Here is a 22459-nt window from a genome sequence, read left to right as displayed (position 1 = left end):
CGGATGTGATACATCGATCTAAACATCACAAAAATCGAATATATTAATATCTATTAATACAGTCACACTTTTATAATATATTATTATTATAGTTTGCTGTTTATTTTCTTATTACCAAGTTTGTATATATTATACATACATACATATGTATAAAAGTTGTAGTTTGTATAATTCACGTCAATACTCTTATTAGTCTCATTTACGTTTGAATTTTAGCATTAGCGCTAAGTTTTTCTAGTAAAATATTTATTTGTAAAATAAAGACGATGAAGATGTAAAAAAGTAATTATAATAATGAATTGTAATACGTCTTATAATGTAAGAAAATAGGAATTATAACTTTGTACTTTGTATCTTGATTATCTAATTATAAGACTCCTTCAAGTTTGCTTATATAGTATCTTAAGAATGCGTGTTATTGCATTTTCATATGCAAATAGTATAATTGCCTCCGTTCTATCTTGTTATAAAAGCGTTGTTCACAGCACAATATTAATCAAACGTGAACGAAAACGTTGGAGAATTAAAGTGTTACTAAATGTTTAATTTAGTTATTTAATCGTCGTGTTATTATTTATCATTGTGGAATTAAGTGACGTGAAATAAAGAAAAGTTATAAAGGATAAAGATACTACGAATCTTGCAGTTTTATCCCACGATTGAATTTTGAATAAAAGGAGGCAGCAGGTTTTATAATCTTCCTTATATAGAATTTCTTAAATATTATTTTTTAATATAACTTTTAATACAATTTTTCCTTTACAAAAATTATACTATAATTATATTGCCTACTATACCTTATATAATGATATTGAATAAAATAAGACGTTTTGTTCATCTCACTATGCGATTGTAATATTACGCATTTCGTTTATATATTTTTGCATTAATTAGCACAAAAAATATCACGCCGATTCTTGTATCTTTATTAAATAGTAATTTCATATAACTTTTAAATTTTGTCTAGGACTTTGTAAAATTGTGTAATCATGGAAGAAATCAATAGAGATGTAGATTTATGAGAACAAAAATAATAATCTATATAAATAAATTACGAAATCTGTATGTCTGTATGTTCGCGAACTACTCCGTCATTTTTAGTCCGCTTTTCTTGCAAATGGTTCTTGTAAATTAAGCAAATTTTACGTGAAGTAAAATTAATGTTTTGGAATTTCCATATACAGTGTCATAAAAAATAATCGGCTGTTTTTTAAATTTACTTTCATGAAACACTATGTATATTAAAAATCCAAACCTTTGGCAACCAGTTATATATTTAAATATTTATTGATTGGTAAATGTGTTTGAAAAGTGCTATAATAATCTTATTAAAGAATTTAAATAATAAGAAAGGACTTTGTAACGGCACGAGATTAATAGTTACATATTAGAAAAAAAAATTATTTATGCAGAGATTCTAACTAGTCCAGCTAGAGGACAGACTGTATACATTCCAAGGATAGATTTAATTAAAAGTAATATGGAATTACCATTTAGATTTAAACAAAGACAATTTTCGATTCGTGAGTCATTTGCTATGACAATAAATAAATCCCAAGAAAAAACTTTAGAAAAGGTTGGGATTTATTTGTCACAACCAGAATTTGTTTGTGGTAAACTTTATGTAGCATTCTCTAAAACAACAAAAAGAAAAAATGTAAAAATTAAGATTGATGAATTCAGCAAACAAGGACATCTCATTGAAATAAATAAAAAATGTTATACAAAAAATGACATATATAAAGAGGTTTTATAAAGTGAAAAAAAATTATAATACATATCCGGATATATTTGAATGTCTGAAAGACTGTGAACTACTCAGTGATTTGTGAACCAATCTTCTTGCAAATAATCTAAAAATTATTTAAATTTTTCAGGAAAATTCGATATTTTCTGCAATTGTCAGCCTATTGCATTAATTATTTTTTACAACACTCTGTGTATTGTAAAAATTCGATATTTCTGCAATTGTCAGCCTATTGCATTAATTATTTTTTACAATACTCTGTGTATTGTAAAAATTCGATATTTTCTGCAATTGTCAGCCTATTGCATTAATTATTTTTTACAACACTCTGTGTATTGTAAAAATTCGATATTTTCTGCAATTGTCAGCCTATTGCAGAAATTATTTTTTACAACACTCTGTGTATTGTAAAAATTCGATATTTTCTGCAATTGTCAGCCTATTGCAGAAATTATTTTTTACAACACTCTGTGTATTGTAAAAATTCATCACGATTGCGGAAAATAATGAATTTTTATAATACTCTGACAAGGGAACCTCGCGAGAATCCGTAAATTCTGATTTTAATGAAACTTGGCATAAATGTGAGGGGGGTGAATACATGAATTTAGAAATTTTTAATTGATGCCCAAAAACGATTTGAAAGGGTAAAACCACCCTTCAAAGTTGAGACGATTTTTGCGGTTTTTCGATATATCTCGTAAATTCAACAAAATATAAAAAAATGTTTCATACGAAAGTTTTACAGTATAAATACCTTTATTTAACTAGGCTATATATTAAAAAAAAATTTTTTATAATTTTTTTTCTGAAAAATGAATAACGTAGTTAAATGGAGGTATTTATGCTGTAAAACTTTCGTATGAAACATTTTTTTATATTTTGTTGAATTTACGAGATATATCGAAAAACTGCAAAAATCGTCTCAACTTTGAAGGGTGGTTTTACCCTTTTAAACCGTTTTTGGGCACCAACTAAAAATTTCTAAATTCATGTATTTACTCCCTCTACATTTATGTTTCATTAAAATCTGAATTTTCGAGTTCGCGAGATTTCCTTGTAAGTCCTCTTATAATACCTTTTACCAATAGAAAATTTTTATAAGTTGAGTGTACACACGCACACACACACACGCACGCACACACACACACACACACACACACACATCTATGTTACAATAAAGTTTTATAAAAATTTAAATACAGTATAAAAATATTATATAAAATATTTATTGCCAAATTATTTAATTTAAAAAATCTAACAAAAACATAATGTTTAAATAAACAATAAAGATTTTTTACTGATTATAATTTATATCGATTAATCAATTCTATTAATAAATTTGTTGACATAAAATGTGTATATAAAGTTTATCGCAATTGTATCTTTGAGATCAATTTTAAATCAATATTAAAAATACATTAATAGCAAAAACATTATTGGTGGAATTTTTTTTTTTGATATTTATAACATTAGTTTTATTTCATTAAATTCATTTATTTATATTTAACTTAAATTATTTAAAATGTTCGCAGATTATAAGAATGGATTTCATCTTTTTGATATTATGCACTATTTGCATTATTGCGATTTTCGCAGTTTCGCGATTTTCGATAATTTATCATAAGTATGTTCTTCGAGAAAAACTTAAACATATTCCTCACACCGGCGGATATCCTTTTATTGGAGTAACAATTGAGCTGATAAAACTATCACATTATGGTAAGGAACTATATACATATAATTTTAATATTACGTTTTTATACAAGTATCATTTGTATATTTGCACACGCGACTTAAAACAGTTTGCTGTTTATAAGTTTGCACATTAATTGAAATGATATAAACATTAATAAATTGTTAGAACGCTATAATTATTAGAACATATGAAATGGTTTCTGAGATTTATGGAGGAGACTCAAAAAGGATTATTCGTACATTGGGTTGCGAGCACGCCTTTTGTTAACGTGTATAAACCAGAATATTTAGAGGTAAATGCTAAATTTGTTTACTAAAAAATATTATTCTTTGTGTTTCTGCCACAATTAGAAAAAATTGCCACTATCGACATAATTTTCCTAAAGCAAAGAAATATTTAAATAGTTTTTGTTTAATATATTATATAAACAATGATTGTATTAGCGATTACGATAAAACATAGTTTTATAATAATAGTATAAAACATTCACAAACCTTCAAAAATTTATTCCTAAGTTGAATTTCAATTTAAGGATAAAAATTTAAAAAAAGAAAGATTATTGCATAATTAATTATTTGGTATATTGTTAATATATTTGTTTTATTAATAAAAAGAAAATAGAAAATATTGAATTTTTGCTCTATAAATTTATTTATAGAAATTGAAAATTTTTTCTGAAACATAATATTATCTTTATGCTTTATCTATAATTTATCTTTATAAATTTTATATTATCTTTATATTATCTTTATAATTTATCTATAATTTATCTTTAACAAGTCCGATTTAACTGTACAAAAAAGTTCTGAATAGAAATTTATTTATCATTATACAGTGAGATAATTTATAAATATTATAAAATTTTGAAATAATATAAGTAGCCATAATAAGACCTTTTAGGGTTTATAATTACTAAATATGTCCTTTTTGAATATTATTTAATATTTTTACATCTCTTTCAAACGTTTACAGGTTATTCTTTCGAACACCGTAAATATCACAAAAGGGATTCCTTATAATATTTTAAAAGAATGGTTGGGCAACGGACTTTTGACTTCTACAGGTGAATGCATAATAAAATTGAACCTTATTATACATTTTTTATGCATTTAAAATCTTAGTAAAAATACATTATTTCCTCTACTTCAACTTATAAAAATATAGTGAGCAATAATATAAAAACAGTCTCTTTTCTTTTCTAATACAAATGTACACGAATTTGTATTCCGTAGTTGTAATGTAACACTAAAAATGCATTTTAGTCATTGTGGGTATTTAAATAATCATAACTATATAGTCATTGAATATTCGTGTCGTGTGCTAGAAAACTGCAGTTTTCTTGAAACTATGATCTATCCACTTATTAACATCTATTGTTAATATACAGAAAAAGAAGAAAACTTCTTTTGCTTTAAAAATTAAAGAGATAATTAACTAAACTACACGTTCTTTAATTAACTTTACAGTTCTTATTATCATTATAACATAAACATCTCATATTTTAATGCTGCTTTAGGGAAACAGTGGTTCCACGATAGAAAACTCATTGGACCAACGTTTCATTATAGTATATTAGATCAATTTGCTGTGGTTATCTCTGAAAAAGCAGAGATCTTAACAAAATGTCTCGAAAGAAAAATAGACGAAGATCCTGAGAAAGCCTTTGATATTTTTCCACTTGTTGTCAATGCTACTCTTGATATTATCTGCGGTAATTATTCTATTTTTCTCAATTTATATAAAATATAACATTTTTCGAAAAAACATTTATTAATACAATACATCTTATACATTACAACTCTAATTTTATTAGCCATTCTTATGAAAAATTAAAAAGATGTAAATATCAACAATTATTTAAATTCACTAATATAGTAATTATCTTGCAGAAACAGCAATGGGTGTGGACATACATGCTCAAGAAGTCACAACCAAATATGCATCAGCAGTACATGAGTTGGTTTTCAATATTGTTATTGTTATGGTTATCAAATCAACAACTATTTTATAACTTAACTATATTTACAATTAACTATTAACTTTAAAAATTAATTATATGGTTGTAATATTACATGGTTATATACTTATTACGCATATAAATAGTAAATAAGTTAGTACATTAAACGCCATTTTTATACTTATAGAGCATCCCACTCAATAATAGAACGAGTAATTCGACCATGGTACTGGATTAATTCATTATACTATTTACTGCCTTCAGGGAAGCAGTTTAAATCAGCACTTGATACAATGCATGGATTTACAACAGAGGTAGATGGAAGAAAAAAATCTAAAATAATGTCAGAATTTCCAAAAACTTTTTTATATTGTTTCGTTTAAAAAATTTAGATATTTACAATGAACGTAATAAATTTTAGGTGATAAGTAAGAGACAAGCTGAACGACAATTGCAAAGCTGTCATACATCGGAAATTGAAAATGAGGACCACGAATTTAATATAGGTATCGTTATAAATTGCGATTACTTATCTTTACATATTTTTTCCTTTTTTCACTTATTTAATAAAATTTTTTGTATTAGGTAACCGGAAAAGGAAAGCGTTCCTAGATTTATTATTAGATCTGAATGCGAAAGACGACGCTCCCTTGACCGATGATGAGTTAAGAGCGCAAGTTGACACGTTCATGTTTGAGGTGAGATATTCGAAATTCAATAAAAATTCTCCAATTTTCTCAATATAAAATTTTGTCTTCAAGTCGATAATATACCTCTACAAGTAACGTATATAATAATATGAAAATGACAGGGACACGACACAACTGGGGTCGCGATAACTTGGGCTCTTTTTCTCTTGGGCAATAATCTCGACCATCAGGAAAAAGTTCACGAAGAACTCAAAGAGGTTTTCAAAGATTCTGAAAAACCAGCTAGTTTACAGGAGTTGTCGCAGTTAAAGTATCTCGACAGAGTCATAAAAGAGTCTCTCCGCATTTTTCCGAGTGTACCTTTAATTTCGAGGAAACTCACAGAAGATATAAAATTGGGTAAAATATAGCTTTAAGGGTTGAGATAAGAGTTTAAGAAATTTATTTTATAATTGCATGTAAATGTATTTGTAATGCAATTAAATAATGCGGGAAATGTTTTTTAAAGTATTTTCTTAGGTTTAGTACTTAAAGAATAAATTTCTTATTTATTTATTAAAAATTAAGCAAATGTAATTTCTCTAAACATAGATAATGTACCAGATTAATAATTAAGGTAAAGATAACTAAAGATTGAGAACACTGTTTGACAAATGTAAAAATTTTTTGTAGACCGTAAACCGGACTATTTAATTATTTTGGTACTAAAAATAAGCTTGTAAAAAAGATTAATGCATCACATTAATTTTTTCATTATGGTCGTTTTCCAACAAACGACACAGAACATGCAATGTAATACAATAAATCATTTCATGCTTGTTTTGTCAAATTGACAACGTTGACCAATTTTCATAAAAATGTTTATGTCGACAAAGATAATCAATGATACAGTTTATAATTAATTTTTTTTATTTTAGATAAATATACGATTCCAAAAGATGTCTATGTTATATTACCACTTATGATGACACATCGAAACTCGAAGATTTGGCCGGATCCAATAAAGTTTGATCCGGATCGCTTTCTTCCGGAAAATTCGAAGCATAGGCACCCATACGCCTTCGTTCCGTTCAGTGCTGGACCGAGAAACTGTATAGGCCAGAAATTCGCCCTACTCGAAGAGAAAATCGTGTTGACTGCTATTCTCAGAAAGTGGAAAGTGAAGAGCGTGAAAACGGTTGACGCGATTCAGTGTGGCGGCTCTATCATTTTGCGACCAAATGAAGAAGTACCCATGCATTTCACGCCAAAGAAATGAACACTTCGTAAATACATGCTTTTTATAAGAAAGGTGATTTTTATAAAAAGATTAATAAAAAAAAATTATGTACAAATTTTTTTAGTAAGTTTTTTGTTATAGCATGTATAATAAAGTTATAGTTTATAACTTTATTATACATGCTATAGTATAATTTAACAGTATAATTGCTGTTTACGTAAATTTTTTCAGAAATTTTTAATTAAAAATATTGGTTACAAATTGATTGTAAATAATAAACAATAGAAAATTGAGATTTTATTAGATATAGTGAAAATTATTTTTTACGTATTTATTTTTAACATTATATATGTGTATTTTATAATACTGAAATATGTCTGCCATGTCGCGCTATGACATTGCGATTATGATTCAACATGTGAGTAAAATGTCAATCAAAATCAAAATTAATAAAAAAAGCCAGCGCTTCCTTTTACACACAACAATTATTGATAATATTGCACAATAATATTTTTCTTTCGGTAAAATTAATCACAACGAATGGATTTTGAAACTTTTCATGTATATTTTCCAATCGTTTTTGCCATGAAACCGAAGCAGACATTTCGCCGTTCAAGTTAAAAAAAACGCCTTTTGGTAACAAAGATATTTCTTTTATATTACGTGAAACATATAATATTAAAACATATAATAAAATATATAATATTAATCAGTAGTACTTAATATTATACTTATATTAATTTAATATAATATGTATCTTAATTCATTCATTGCTAACAAACGATTACATGTGGCTACATATTAATCAGTTATTGTTAATAGCGAATAAACTAAGATGTATAGAAACTTATATAACACGTTTTTGCTTTAAATTTTTTACCTAAGATAAGTGTTTTATTCGACGCACTTTACTCCCGTCTCTGTTTAATGATAACAATTTGCTTATTCTTCAATTATGGACAAAAATATTTTTTATATTTATCAGCTCGTGTTATGATAATCGCTATCTACTATGATACAATTGTTGGATTGTCACATACATTTGCGGCTGTGATATTGAAACATTCACATATATTTCTTATTTTTATATTTATTTTAATAAAACAATAAGTTGATCAAACAAAATTCTAAATTAATTTGCCGTTAAATAATGTAAGACACACTTTATTATACATCATCGAGAAATAATTAATCCGTAATGTGTTATAAATAACGCTTTTGTAACTGACGAGAATAGAAGCAACAATTAAACCGTTTATATTTAGAAATTCAGTTCAAGCAGCATTATATAAATCTTTTTTCTCGTGCTTTATTTAAATTTATAAGAAGATTTTTGCATATCCTATTTTAAATGTAAATAAAGCATGAGAAAAAAATTTTTATATAATGCTGCCTGAACTGATTGAGCAAAAAATATGCAATTAATTCTAAGTATAATGAAGATGATGAAGACGTAGGAAGCTAATCATAATAATGAATTATAATATTACATCTTATAATGTGACAAAAATAGGAATTATATTCTGTAGTATCTAAGACCGACTTTTGGTTGCCTACATAGTATTATACATTAAGCATGTGCGTTATTGCATTTTTAAATACAAATAGTTTAATAGTTACTTCCATTCTCGTCAGTTATAAAAGCGTTATTTATAGCACAATATTTATAAAATGTGAGAGATACTGGAGATTTCAGAAAAAATTAAGTGTTCAGTTGTCCAATCGTCGTGTAAGTGTTTATCAATGCAGAATTGAGTGTCATAGAATAAAAAAGAAGGGATATAGAAAAACAAGACTCCGCGGATTTTGTATCTCATTCCGTGATTGAATTTAGAATGGAAGTAGTCTTTACAATCTTCCTTGTAAATTTCTAAATATTATTTTTTAATATAATCTTTAATATAACTGTTTTTACAAAAGTTATATTATTAAAATTGGCTATTATATCATAATATTATTTAATAAAATAAGATTAAATTTAAGTCATAAAATATAAATTGTAACAAGTGTCAAAGCTGAGATATTTAATCAGTTGTTAAAAGTGCTGATAAATAATTAAAGTGTCATGGAAATACTAACGCTGACATTAGAGACGGTAAGTATAATCAATAGTTTATACTTTCTAAATATTATTAAAATATTTGAAAGCATTAATTGTCAAATTAAATGAAAGAATAATAATTAATAGGTTTGCTGAAAGAGAATGTTATTAGGTATATACAATAATACTAGTAATTTATTTGAAAGGCAATTTTTAAATATGTTCTATTGTCCATGCATGGAATTTTATTTTTATAATAATTCTCCATCCGTGAAACAAAAAAAATATAATTTTAATAAGATTGATCTCAAATGTTATTTATTTAATAATATTATTTATTTATCCGTTTATTATTACATCACTTCAGTAAAAAGAATTTCCATCATATGTTAAATATTTATCGCCAATTTGATCAATCCAAATTTTCACTAACACGTTTTTATTTTTCTTCACTTTCGGCATTTTTAAAAAACTCAACAAATTATTCACACAAGTAAATACTATCCAAATATTATTCATATTATCAACTGTTCATTGCTCGAAAATAAATTAATAAACGAATACGACCGAGAGAACTACCGTATCGAGCTTGTTATTTTTCAATATATCTTGGATGCCTCTCTATTCTATCTATAAAGTACTATGACATCCGAGATTATTCGAATTTATATTTGACCATTTGGAGAAAAATAAATTTAACACTTACAAATACTGAAAAATACTGAACGATAGTGAAAATACGCGCGCGCGTGTGTGTGTGTGTGCTTGTGTGTGTGTTCAATAAAGCTTTATGAACATTTAAACGGTGAAAAAAGTTACATAAAATATTTATTGCTAAATAATTTATTTTTAAAAAAATTGAACAAAAAACATAGTGTTCATATAATCAATAAAGATTTTTCGTTGATTATATTTATTATCTTTAACGACAGCTCAATTCTAGTAATAAATTTTGTTAACATAAAGTATATTCTCTGTGTATATGACTCTATCGAATCTTTGAGAAATATTTTAAATCAATATTAAAAATACACCAATAATGAAATTATTGATGCAATTTTTTATTTGATAATTATAATATTAATCTAATTTCATCAAATTTAATCATGTATTTATTTATTTGTATTTAACTTAAATTATTTGAAATGTTCGCAGATTACGAGAATGGATTTCATCTTTTTGGTAGTATTTACTCTTTGCATTATTGTAATTTTCGCAGTTTCGTCAATAGTACATCGTCAGTATGTTCTTCGACAAAAACTTAAACATATTCCCCAAACCGGCGGATATCCTTTTATTGGAATGAAATTTGAGATAATGAAATTATCTCATTATGGTAAGGAACTATATACATATAATTTTAATATTATTTTTTTGTACAAGTATCATCTGCATATTTTCACGCGCAATTAAAAAAAATTTGTTATTTATAAACATTAATAAATCTATAATTGTTAGAACGCATGAAATGGTTTCTAAGGTTTATGGAGGATACTCAAGGAGGATTATTCGTACAATGGCTTGGAAGCACGCCTTTTATTAACGTGTATAAACCAGAATATTTAGAGGTAAATACTAAATTTGTTTACTAAAAATATTATTCTTTATGTTTCTGCGACAATTAAAGAAAATTGCCGTTATCATAATTTTCCTAAAGCAAAGAAATATTAAAATAGCTTTTGTCTAATATATTATATAAACAACAATTGTTGTAGCGATTACGATAAAACGTATTTTTATAAAACTAGTATAAAACGTTCGCAAATATTCAGAAATTTATTCCTAAGTTGGATTTCAATTTAAAGATAGAAATTAAAAGGAGAAAGATTATTGTATAATTAATTATTTAGTATATTTCTAGACAACACAATGTTCAAAATCGGGACATAAGACGTCTTTAATATGTCTCTTACATGTTATGTCATATTTTTTAAAAGATGTCTAAAAGACGTCCAAAAGACGTCTTTAAGATGTCTTATGTCATAATTTTGGACATTGTGTTGTCTGGGTTAATATATTTGTTTTATTAATAAAGAGAAAATAAAAAATGTTAAATTTTTGCTCTATAAATTTATTTATAAAAATTTATTCTAAATAAAATATTTATCCTAAAACATAATATTTTACTTTTTACAAGTCTGATTTAACTGTACGAAAAATTGCTGAATAGAAATTTATTTATCATTGTATAGCGAGATAATTTATAGATATTATAAAAATTTTAAAATAATATTAGTAGCCATAATTAATGAGTCTCGATCTTTAGTGTTTATAATTTACAAAATTTATTGCATGAAATGTATTACGTCATTAAAAATATATATGTTATATTTCCATTTTAAATATTATTAGATATTATTACATCACTTTCAAACGTTTACAGGTTATTCTTTCGAGCACCGTAAATATCACAAAAGGGATACCTTATGACATTGTGGCAGAATGGTTGGGCAACGGACTTTTGACTTCTACAGGTAAATGCATAATAAAATCACATATTTATCTATTATACATTTCTCATGCATTTAAAATCTTAATAAAAATACATTATTTCCTCTACTTTAACTTATGGAAATAGAGTGAGCAATAATATAAAAACAGTTTCTTTTCTTTTCTAATACAGATATACACGAATTTGTATTCTGTAGTTGTAACGTAACACTAAAAATGCATTTTAGTCTTATCTTTTTAACATAAACATGTTACATAAACCTGTCACATTTTAATGCTGCTAGGAAAACAATGGTTCCACGATAGAAAACTCATTGGGCCAACGTTTCATTATAGTATATTGGATCAATTTGCTGTGGTTCTCTTTGAAAAAGCAGAGATCTTAACAAAATGTCTCGAAAGAAAAATAGACGAAGATCCTGAGAAAGCCTTTGATATTTTTCCACTTGTTGTCAATGCTACTCTTGATATTATCTGCGGTAATTATTCTCTATTTTTCTCAATTTATATAAAATATAACATTTTTCGAAAAGACATTTATTAATACAATACATTTTATACATTACAACTCTAATTTTATTAGCCATTCTTATAAAAAATTAAAAAGATGTAAATATAAACATTTATTTAAATTCACTAATTACTATAGTAATTATCTTGCAGAAACAGCAATGGGTGTGGACATACATGCTCAAGAAGTCACAACCCAATATGCATCAGCAGTACATGAGTTGGTTTTCAATATTGTTATTGTTATTGTTATCAAATCAACAAATATTTTATAACTTAACTATATTAACAATTAACTATTAACTTTAAAAATTAATTATATGGTTATAATATTATATGGTTATAATATTATATACTCATTACGCATATAATTAGTAAATAAGTTAGTACATTAAACGCCAATCATATTTTGATACTTATAGAGCATCCCACTTAATAATAGAACGAGTACTTCGACCATGGTACTGGATTAATTCATTGTACTATTTAATGCCTTCAGGGAAGCAGTTTAAATCAGCCCTTGATATAATGCATAGGTTTACGACAAAGGTAGAAGAAAGAAAGAAATCTAAAATAATGTCAGAATTTCCAAAAACTTTTTTATATTGTTTCATTTAAAAAATTTAGATATTTACAATGAACGTAATAAATTTTAGGTGATAAGTAAGAGAAAAGCTGAACGACAATTGCAAAACTGTCATACATCGGAGACTGAAAATGAGGACCATGAATTTAATATAGGTATCGTTGTGAATTTCGATTACTTATCTTTACATATTTTTTTTCTTTTTTCGCGTATTTAATAAAATTTTTTGTATTAGGTAACCGGAAAAGGAAAGCGTTCCTAGACTTATTATTAGATCAGAATGCGAAAGACGACGCTCCCTTGACCGATGATGAGTTAAGAGCGCAAGTTGACACGTTCATGTTTGAGGTGAGATATTCGAAATTCAAATAAAAATTCTCCAATTTTCTCAATATAAAATTTTGTCTTATTCAAGTCGATAAGATATCTCTACAAGTAACGTATATAATAATATAAAAATGACAGGGACACGACACAACTGCGGTCGCGATAACTTGGGCTCTTTTTCTGTTGGGCAATAATCTCGAGCATCAGGAAAAGGTTCACGAAGAACTCAAAGAGGTTTTCGGAGATTCGGAAAAACCAGCCAGTTTAAAGGAGTTGTCGCAATTAAATTATCTCGACAGAGTCATAAAAGAGACTCTCCGCATTTTTCCGAGTGTACCTTTAATTTCGAGGAAACTCACAGAAGATATAAAATTGGGTAAAATATAGCTTTAAGAGTTGAGATAAGAGTTTAAGAAATTTATTTTATAATTGCATGTAAATGTATTTGTAAAGCAGTTAAATAATTCGGGAAATGTTTTTTAAAGTTTTTTTGGGGGGTTTAGTACTTAAAGAATAAATTTCTTATTTATTTATTAAAAACTAAACAAATGAAATTTCTCTTATAAAGATAATGTATCACATTAATAATTAAGCTGAAGATAACTAAAGATTGAGAACACTGATAAATGTAACATTTTTTTATAGACCATAAGTCGAACTAAATAATTATTAGACTTTTTGGCACTAAAAATAAGTTTGTAAAAGCGATTAATGGATCATATTAATTTTTTAACTATAATCGTTTTCCAAGCGACACAGAGGATACAATGTAATACAATGAATCATTTCATGCTTGTTTTGACAAATTGACAACATTGACCAATTTTCATAAAAATGCTTACGTTGACAAAGATAGTCAATGTTTTATCGACACACAAGTTTGGTTTATAATTATTTTTTTTTATTTTAGATAAATATACGATTCCAAAAGATAGCACTGTTGTATTAGGACTTATGTTGACACATCGAAACTCGAAGATTTGGCCGGATCCAATAAAGTTTGATCCAGATCGCTTCCTTCCGGAAAACTCGAAGCATAGGCATCCGTACGCCTACGTTCCGTTCAGCGCTGGACCGAGAAACTGTATAGGCCAGAAATTCGCCCTACTCGAAGAAAAAATTGTGTTGATTGCTATTCTCAGAAAATGGAGGGTGAAAAGCGTGAAAACGGTTGATGCGATTCAATATGGTGGTTCTCTCATTTTGCAACCAAATGAAGAAGTATCCATGCATTTCACGTCGAAAAAATGAACAATTCGTCTGTAAATACATGCTTTTTATAAGAAAGGTGATTTTTATAGAAAGATTAATAAAAAAATTATATACAAATTTGTTTCGGTAAGTTTTTTTGTGTGTATATTGTATATATACATAATGCACATATTCTTACATGTGATATATCTAATCCACAAAAATTGAATATTAGTATCTGTAACATAATGTCAGTGCAAACACTTTTATAATATGCATTATTATACAAAGATGTGATTAAAAGAAATAGTGGTTTTTGTAGACCTTAATCTCCTTAATATGATAAAATAAAATTTATGAAGCTTAAAGAATATCTTGAAAATTGGCGAGAACATGCTGCACTTATAGAAATTCAAATGATGTATAAAACCATAAAATGCATCCACGAGTTCTTTGAAGAGTAAAAAAATAGATATGTAATATATTTCATGTGTATGTGAAAATAATAAGCTACTATGAGGAATATTTTCACACTCTTCAAAAAATTATAGAGATGTAACAGGACACTTAATTAATTTTATTGACAAAGTAGCACTTTATTCATATGAAAAAGTAATACAACATTAGGACCTGTGCTCAATTTATTTCTTTGAATTATTCATACGTATGCATAGAAGACTATTAGAAGGCCTTCATGTTTTTGGACTTCATGCCTGGGTATGCGTATGGTGCTCCACTGAAAATTTTTAGATCATATTCCGAAATACGAGAAAATAAGTCTACTATTGTGTACATGGTACTTATTTAACATCTTTTTCGCATGATAAAAACCTTTGTCATTCTAATTTAGTCAATTTGTTAAATAAAATAACGCATACTACGCAGTCATTTTGTATTTTGAATCTTATAAAATATATCTCATACATCTCTGCAATCATCAGTATTTCTCAAACACCGTTACCGAGTACCCAAATTCGCCACCCGATATATATATATTTATATATGTATATATAATATGCTATTCAAATATTTTTATCAGGATTGCGGTTTTGAAGCTGTCTAGTCTGAAAACTTAGTGCTACCTTAATCTTAAAAATATGAAATTTATTATTTCTTAACTTTGCTTGGCTCAAGAACCGTTTCTCTTTAAACTAACTTACAATTTTACATGTCATCAGCATGGAAAAAACAAGAAAAGGAATTCTCTCTACAAGATATAGGTAAAAGTACTTAGAATAAACATGATGTGGTATTCACTATTACCAAGTCGAGTATTATCAAACCGCAAAAATCATCTCGTCGTAGTAGACAACATTTGATCAGTCATAGTAAACAACTGGATGATCTGTATAACGATTTGACTCCAAAGCTTTGTGATTTAATAATCAAGATTTTAATACCACCTAAATTGTGATTTTTTCCACAAGGGTACAGATATATGTACTAAATAATTTTTTTCATCTGTGGTGCACGTAAAAGCGCTGTCAAGTGTGTACGCGTGCTATTTTTGCAAATATATAAACGTATATAACGTATATAATTGAGGAGGCAAATTGTGAGATATGCCTGGGCCTTTTTTTTTACCAGAGCTCTCCGTCTTTTTCCTTAGCCGGAACTTCAATTACTCGCGGTTTGTCGATTATTCTAGCCGTACGAAGGCCCTTTTCCACGATACCAATAATCCATGCTTGATAACCTTCTTGTTTTTCGATGTCTTTACAATACGCTGCAGCCTGCAGAAGACAATTTATAGTGTAAGAAATCGTATCAATTTTGTAACTTAAAACTACACCTAATCTCGGTCTCTGCTGATTAAATTCATACACTTTTTAAAATATCAATACAACTGATCTAAATTAATTCATAATAAATATAACTCTATATTTGTAGGGGGATTATGAAACTAAATATATTTAACAATAAATAGCAGAAGTATCCTCCCGTTTATATACCTGTCGTTCTTTAGAAAATCTCACGAATACGAGATATTCTACTGTATTGACAGGAAAACAAACAAATGCTTAATATTAAGCTGTGCAATCCTATGTGTTAATATTCCACTTATAAAATGTTTTATGACTATTCTTATAAATTTGATAATATAATACGATTTGACGAACAACTTATTAACCTGTTCTCGAGGAAGGCAAATGAGTAAACCACCACTAGTCTCAGCTGAGTGACCCTGCAATAACTGGAACATATTTCCGCATGCCTTTGCTACTGCAGCCATCTTGGAGATAACAGGGAGATTATGAATAACAAAGGAGACTTCATTCTTTTGATGCTTTGCTAGATTTTGAGCATGACCCAGAAGACCGAAACCGGTGACGTCCGTAGCTCCGTGCGCATTATATTTATGCATCAGTCTAGCAGCTATAAAATTAAACAATTGTAATTAATTTTAACTAATTTAACAAAAAATTATGTTGTTTTATTTTTTAAATAAAATATTTCAAAATTACACTTTTAAATAAAATATTCTAGACAAACAACACTCACATTCTTATTCATATTAATTTTATTACTCAAAAATAAAAAACTCTAATGCCCGTTCATAGTCAAACCTTATATTTAAGGCCTCCTTAAGTTTATCTTTGGATACTCTGTGAATTATTTCATTAGCTGCAAAGTATCTAAAGATGAATTTAAGGAGGCCTTAAGTATAAGGCCTGACTATAAATATGAGCATAAATCGGTTTCATCATATTATAGCATTTTAATGAAACTATAACTTAAGGTTTAATTAAAAAATTAAGAAATTTGAAAAGTTAAGGTATTCTCGATGATCTTCCTCAATACTTTCATTTAGAGAAATTATTAATTCCAAATTGAGCAGAAAATTTATTATTTAAATTAAAAATTTAGTAGTTTGTATGTTTCATATCAATATTATATCATTACCTGTTCTGTTCAACCTGGCCATACTGTCCATTGCACGTTGATAACCTTTTCGTACATCCTCTTCGCTCACTACGAGCTTGATTCTATTCCAACGGTCAGGCTGATCAAGCCATTGGTGCGCATTGACGGCAACTTGTGTACCAAGGGGCTTCGTTAAAACCAATACGTCCCCAACTACAGCATTATCCGGCCTAAATAAACAAAAGCAGTCATAAAGAAGCTTAGTGCCAAATCTAACAATGCAGATATCATCGCTAATTATAATTAATCATAATTAATTACGTACACGATATACTCGTTTGGTTGACAAACAGTGGTAGCCACTCCACCAATGGTGCACCAGGGATTCACAACTGTCTGACCACCCGTCACTGTGGTGCCCGCGTCCAGAGCGGAATCCTTGAATCCTCTCATGATCAGCGGCACAACGACGTCACGCTCTTTCTCTGTCATCTTCGTGCTAACGCTCAGCAACATCAACATGTTGTCGCAGTCCGTGACACCCATCGCGTAAAGATCGCTGAGGACATTGCTGCACGCAATTTTACCTAGAAGACACCTCCCATAGCAATGAAGAAGACGAAATAACAAACAAAATTGTAAAGGTCGCTAATAACGTCGAAAATAAGCCTCCTAAAGTGATATTCCCTTATTTCTTGGAAACAAAACACTGTATTGTATTAATACTGATAAAAACATTACAATTTATTTGAATTATCTCTTCAGATAAAGAAATAAAAACCCAGTATTGTAAAAATTACTATACCTAATAGAAAACTAGTTCTAGTTTAAATTGTTTTTATTTAGTTTATATTTAGTTTCTTTTTCTTAAGTTTTTGTTTAAGAAATACTATCCAAAAACAAGTGGTGTACCAATAACTTTCCTTAATATAAATATTTGCATGTCTACGTTAGATAGATTTAACTTGGTCATGTAACATTTCATACATTCTTATCGTTTCTTATCTTTCCAAAGAAGTATGCAAATAGTTCGAGAATTTTGAATCACATCAATGAGTCAATTAAAAAAAAATCTGCAATGTTATTAAAAATATTTTATTATATTTAAAATTAGCATGTAAATTTTAGAAAATTTGATTCAACTTGATTTGTATTCATATCAAAGAGATTCAATTCAAACATGCTATTAAAAGTTTGATTCGACTTAGCCTCGTAAATGCCTGGTTCGCACATCTTTAATCAGCCTCTTTCTTACCCATCATGTAAGGATCGTCGACTAGTGGGTAAAAGAAGTCTGTAGTCTGTACCAGGCTAAGCCCGCCATGTCTTAATGGAGTCACAGAGGAATCCATGCCAATGCCTGAAATATTACAATATTTTATTAGATTATATATTAGTACATATATATATATATATATATATATATATATATATATATATATATATATCTTTCATTCAAAAGTAAATTCTTTAATATAAAAAAAATAAACAAGAAAAACAAATATTTTAAATTATATATAACCGCGCACCTTAATTTTATTTATTTAAGATATTAAAAATATTATATCTATAAACTGTGTATTTAAAATATATAATATTAAAAAATGAGGAAAAAATGAGGAATTTGTACAATTTGCTCCAAAAATATTTTGGAAACATTTCAGACAATAGGCTATAAAAATTGCAATTAGATAATATTTAAATAATTTAATAATTCCATATCGCTCAAGTGTTAAAAATTCAAAATAACAGGTTGAGAACATTTGCGCTCCAGATGCCGGGAAAAATTGGGCGGGAGACGACATTGGCGGTCCGCCATGTTACAGCAGGACTGCCTTGCGGCGCTCTTAGGCCCCATGATAAATCGAGAAAGAACTCGAAAGGAATCTCAAGCAGGCTTCTGTCTCCCGTTTCATAATCAAAATTTTCCAAAAGGTAGGAGTACTAAGTCAGATCACATATTTTTTTCTTGAAAGCGAAAGAACAGGAAAAAAGCAATTCGGAGCACAAGGAGCATTTCTATGCAAATATGCGAGACGAAGAAAGCAAGAGGGAGAGAGAGAAAGAGAGGGAAAATATATATACGGTGATCAAAGATGTCGGCTCGCGAGCGCGTCGTAACGAGCGTTGTAGAACTCGCTCGCTAACGTGCCCGCGCGAACTCTCCTACTCACCGATGCGCGGAATGGCCATATGCATGAAGTGGGCATGCTCGTGGTCCTGTGCGGACGCGTCGTCGGTCTGAAGTCCCTCGAGGAGTTTCGAAAGAACCTCCTGAGGGACCTTGCACCCTCATCCTTTCAGATCGGCGAACCGCGTCAGGCGGAAGGACGCATCGAGATCATGCGCCACCGGGTCGAACGGCCTGCGCAGCCCCAGGGCATTCGGATTCCCCTCGAGCTCGAGCTGCGCCACGGCCAGGGCGTCCTGTGCCACCGGGGTGCCCTGCAACTCCGCCATCTTGCCGTGCGGTCCGATTCGGCGGGGGGGGAGGGCCCCAAGATCCGGAGCAGACACGTCGATTTTCACCGCGGTTTACGCCCTTGCCGGCACGTCGCTGGACTCACCGCGCCGATAATCACGGCCGAACAACGTGGCCGAACCGTCGACCGGTTTCCTCGCGCTTTTTTCCCCACGCGCGCACACACACACACACACACACGCGCGCGCGCGCGCCGCGCGCAACCGTCTACGCCGGCACCCGGTGTGCTCTACGCCGCCCCGTAACTTCACCGTCGACGAACGCGAACGCCGCCGAAGGACAGCCACTGGATCTCCCGCGCGCGAACTCGCAGCAAATGGGAATTATACTGTTCCCGCACCGGCGTCGACTAACCGGGACCGTACGCGCCGACAAAATGGACGCGGTAACGCCGGCACGGCGATACCGAGGGCGCGAGCGAGCGCGCCCCACGGTGCCACCGCCACGGTGTCGGCCGCGCGCGCCGATTGGTCGATTTCGAACTCGCGCACGCGCGCCCGTCCCCGCAGGAGCGTACCGCGCCGTATTCTCGCCCCCCCACCCCGGCGGACTATACGCTCGACTCCGGCCGAGCTCGCTTTCCGTCCGAAGGACGATAGACGATTCCCCTCCGAGGCCACGCGGCTTTCGCGAGCCCCCTGAACATCGCGGTATATTCGAAAATTGAAAATTAGCAGGAGAAACAGCTGTCGTTCGATGTACAAAACAACCTTTTCCCTTTCCCTTGTGTTCACATTGAAGAAAAGTAGATCTACTGCTTATCTATTATAATGAACAATTTATTCATCTGCCTTAATATACTTAATTGCAATCTTTAAAAGGGTCGTCTTTTTTTCTTTTTAGTGTACAATTTAAATTATCAAAACGATCGTAAGAATTAAACAGACGTTCGTCTGTATAGCAGAGAATCTCGTTGTCGCGACGTTTGGGAATCGACGTGTGTTTCGTTACCGGTGTAATCGCTCGACGTCGGATACCAAGGATATTCATATTTAATCTGCATTGATCCCTAGCTCAGACGAGCCATTCTTACTTTAGCGGCCCGGAGCTGGCCGATATGCCCCGCTCCGACTTGTCCGCCGATGTCGATGTGTGCGCGCCACTAACACCACTTGACGATATCGGCCGAAGTACCAAGGCTGATATACATATACCCACCGAGGCGATCTGTCGTCGCGGATCAAGACGATCATTGGTCGTTTCTGGGAGCTCGACTCTGTCATTCGACTCGGGTATACGTTATCGCGGCAAGCCAATCAGCGTGCCGGTGGGCCAGCAGTGATTCTCCTACGTCTTCTCCGTATCGGGATTTTACATTAATTTATACACCGTGGAAAATAAATAAGGCGAAGATTTTATTGCTACCAAGAAAAGTTGTCTAAATTACTTTACATTCTAAATGTAATTTATGTCAGTTATCGATTCTATAATATATAGTATCACAAAGGTAAGATGTATATAATTTATTTATGGATTTACATAGTTGTGTTTATAACTGCAGTATATTTTGTTATAAATTTATTATATTTAAGGATTTGTTCAAAACGCGGCGATTTGTAAAGCAAAATTTTGCAAAAATCTCGTTACTTATACGAAAATTCGACGGGTGCTGCGGTAGATGTTGAAAAAATTGTCGACAAAAGACCTCCGCGAAATGGACGCGCGAAATATGTGGCGTACGATCGTCTTGGAATGCTACCTGGCCGATCGCGCCGGCACTCGCCTCCCTTCACAACGTTTCCCGCGCAAATCATGCTACGGTCTACTCCTTACGAGTTCCACCGCGATTACGTTTCACGTGATTCTATACTTTCGCACAGAGAGACATTTGAGAATCATCTGCAACTGTTTCTCGTAATCGTACGAGTATTGATTCGATTTCGAACAATTTTCATTTGCATTTAAGATTCAAATAATCATGAACGACTTGCATCCAGTAGCCTTGCTTAAACAAACTGTACTGTGTTTGCGGATCAAACATTTACATCGTGTTCAAACCATCAACGGACCCGTGGCGTAAGATCACTGTCACAGGCGATATTTTGAAACTTGGATAAGATTATATGAGATGAATCTTTCCTTTACTATAATACATATTTCAGAAAAGTTAATTATTTACAAAAATACGTTTTTGACGAATTAACGAAGATGATTTGTTTATTTTTACCTAATTATGTAAGTTTTTGATTACAATACTATGTATAAAAGAAGGAAACTAAAATAAAACTAATAAATAGATTCACGTTAACTATATAGTAATTAATTTTATAATATTATTGTAAAATAATCTATATTGTGTAAACAATCTAATATTTTAAGTCGTTTTCAATTTACATTTATCGATCATTAATAATGATGGTATCTACTTCTTTATCGATCAATAATAAGCATGGAAGGAAATGAACGTACCTGTAAGCGCTGCAGAAAACGATAAAAATATTCTTTTTGCATTAGGGATGATTTTTTATTGAAATGATATTTTGTTAAGAAATTGTACAGAGAAAGATCTTCGATATCACTTTGTTTTTAAATTGCATAATATTTTTTAAATATCTTAAACAAAAGTAGAAAAATTAAAATTTGGAAACGTAAATTGTAAAGTGTCTTCTATCAGATGATATACAGTTCTTATAATATTGTTTTGAATTTTGTAATAATTTTTCCGTAAGCAAAAGTGAGTGCCTGACAAAATAAATCAAAACCAACAATGGTAAAGCTACATTTTCCATTTTAT

General features: G+C 30.2%; 2 protein-coding genes across 2 annotated transcripts; one reads left to right on the top strand and one right to left on the bottom strand.

Annotated features, from left to right (window-relative positions):
* The first annotated feature begins 35 nt into the window (after positions 1–35).
* LOC105839490 lies at positions 36–14438 on the top strand. The gene is made up of 21 exons (XM_036287528.1): positions 36–687; positions 3283–3469; positions 3629–3738; positions 4419–4509; positions 4963–5157; positions 5336–5402; positions 5591–5717; positions 5825–5909; positions 5989–6101; positions 6215–6452; positions 6971–7308; positions 10469–10649; positions 10772–10881; positions 11697–11787; positions 12049–12243; positions 12428–12494; positions 12697–12823; positions 12931–13015; positions 13096–13208; positions 13326–13563; positions 14098–14438. The coding sequence occupies exons 2-21, from the start codon at positions 3292–3294 to the stop codon at positions 14436–14438; spliced, it is 3090 nt and encodes a 1029-aa protein (XP_036143421.1). The 5' UTR covers positions 36–687; positions 3283–3291.
* Positions 14439–14934: 496 nt separating this feature from the next.
* On the bottom strand, positions 14935–19703 carry LOC105839489 (inactive selenide, water dikinase-like protein). The gene is made up of 6 exons (XM_012685829.3): positions 19418–19703; positions 18499–18603; positions 17569–17830; positions 17283–17473; positions 16510–16754; positions 14935–16111 (listed from the first exon to the last, which is right to left on the bottom strand). The coding sequence occupies exons 1-6, from the start codon at positions 19701–19703 to the stop codon at positions 15959–15961; spliced, it is 1242 nt and encodes a 413-aa protein (XP_012541283.1). The 3' UTR covers positions 14935–15958.
* Between the last annotated feature and the right edge of the window lie 2756 nt (positions 19704–22459).

This window comes from Monomorium pharaonis, chromosome 5 (assembly GCF_013373865.1).
Source record: "Monomorium pharaonis isolate MP-MQ-018 chromosome 5, ASM1337386v2, whole genome shotgun sequence".
In the NCBI taxonomy this organism is placed as follows: domain Eukaryota; kingdom Metazoa; phylum Arthropoda; class Insecta; order Hymenoptera; family Formicidae; genus Monomorium; species Monomorium pharaonis.
Note: the sequence above shows the minus strand (reverse complement) of the source record. Positions and strands in the feature narration are given on the sequence as shown.

What these genes read in the sequence shown, in the direction of transcription:
- LOC105839490 (XM_036287528.1), top strand. Translation starts at nt 3,292, where the DNA reads ATGGATTTCATCTTTTTGATATTATGCACTATTTGCATTATTGCGATT. An exon ending in AATGAAATTATCTCATTATG is followed by an intron (nt 10,650 to 10,771) that starts GTAAGGAACTAT and finishes TATAATTGTTAG; the next exon opens with AACGCATGAAATGGTTTCTA. An exon ending in ATAAACCAGAATATTTAGAG is followed by an intron (nt 10,882 to 11,696) that starts GTAAATACTAAA and finishes AAACGTTTACAG; the next exon opens with GTTATTCTTTCGAGCACCGT.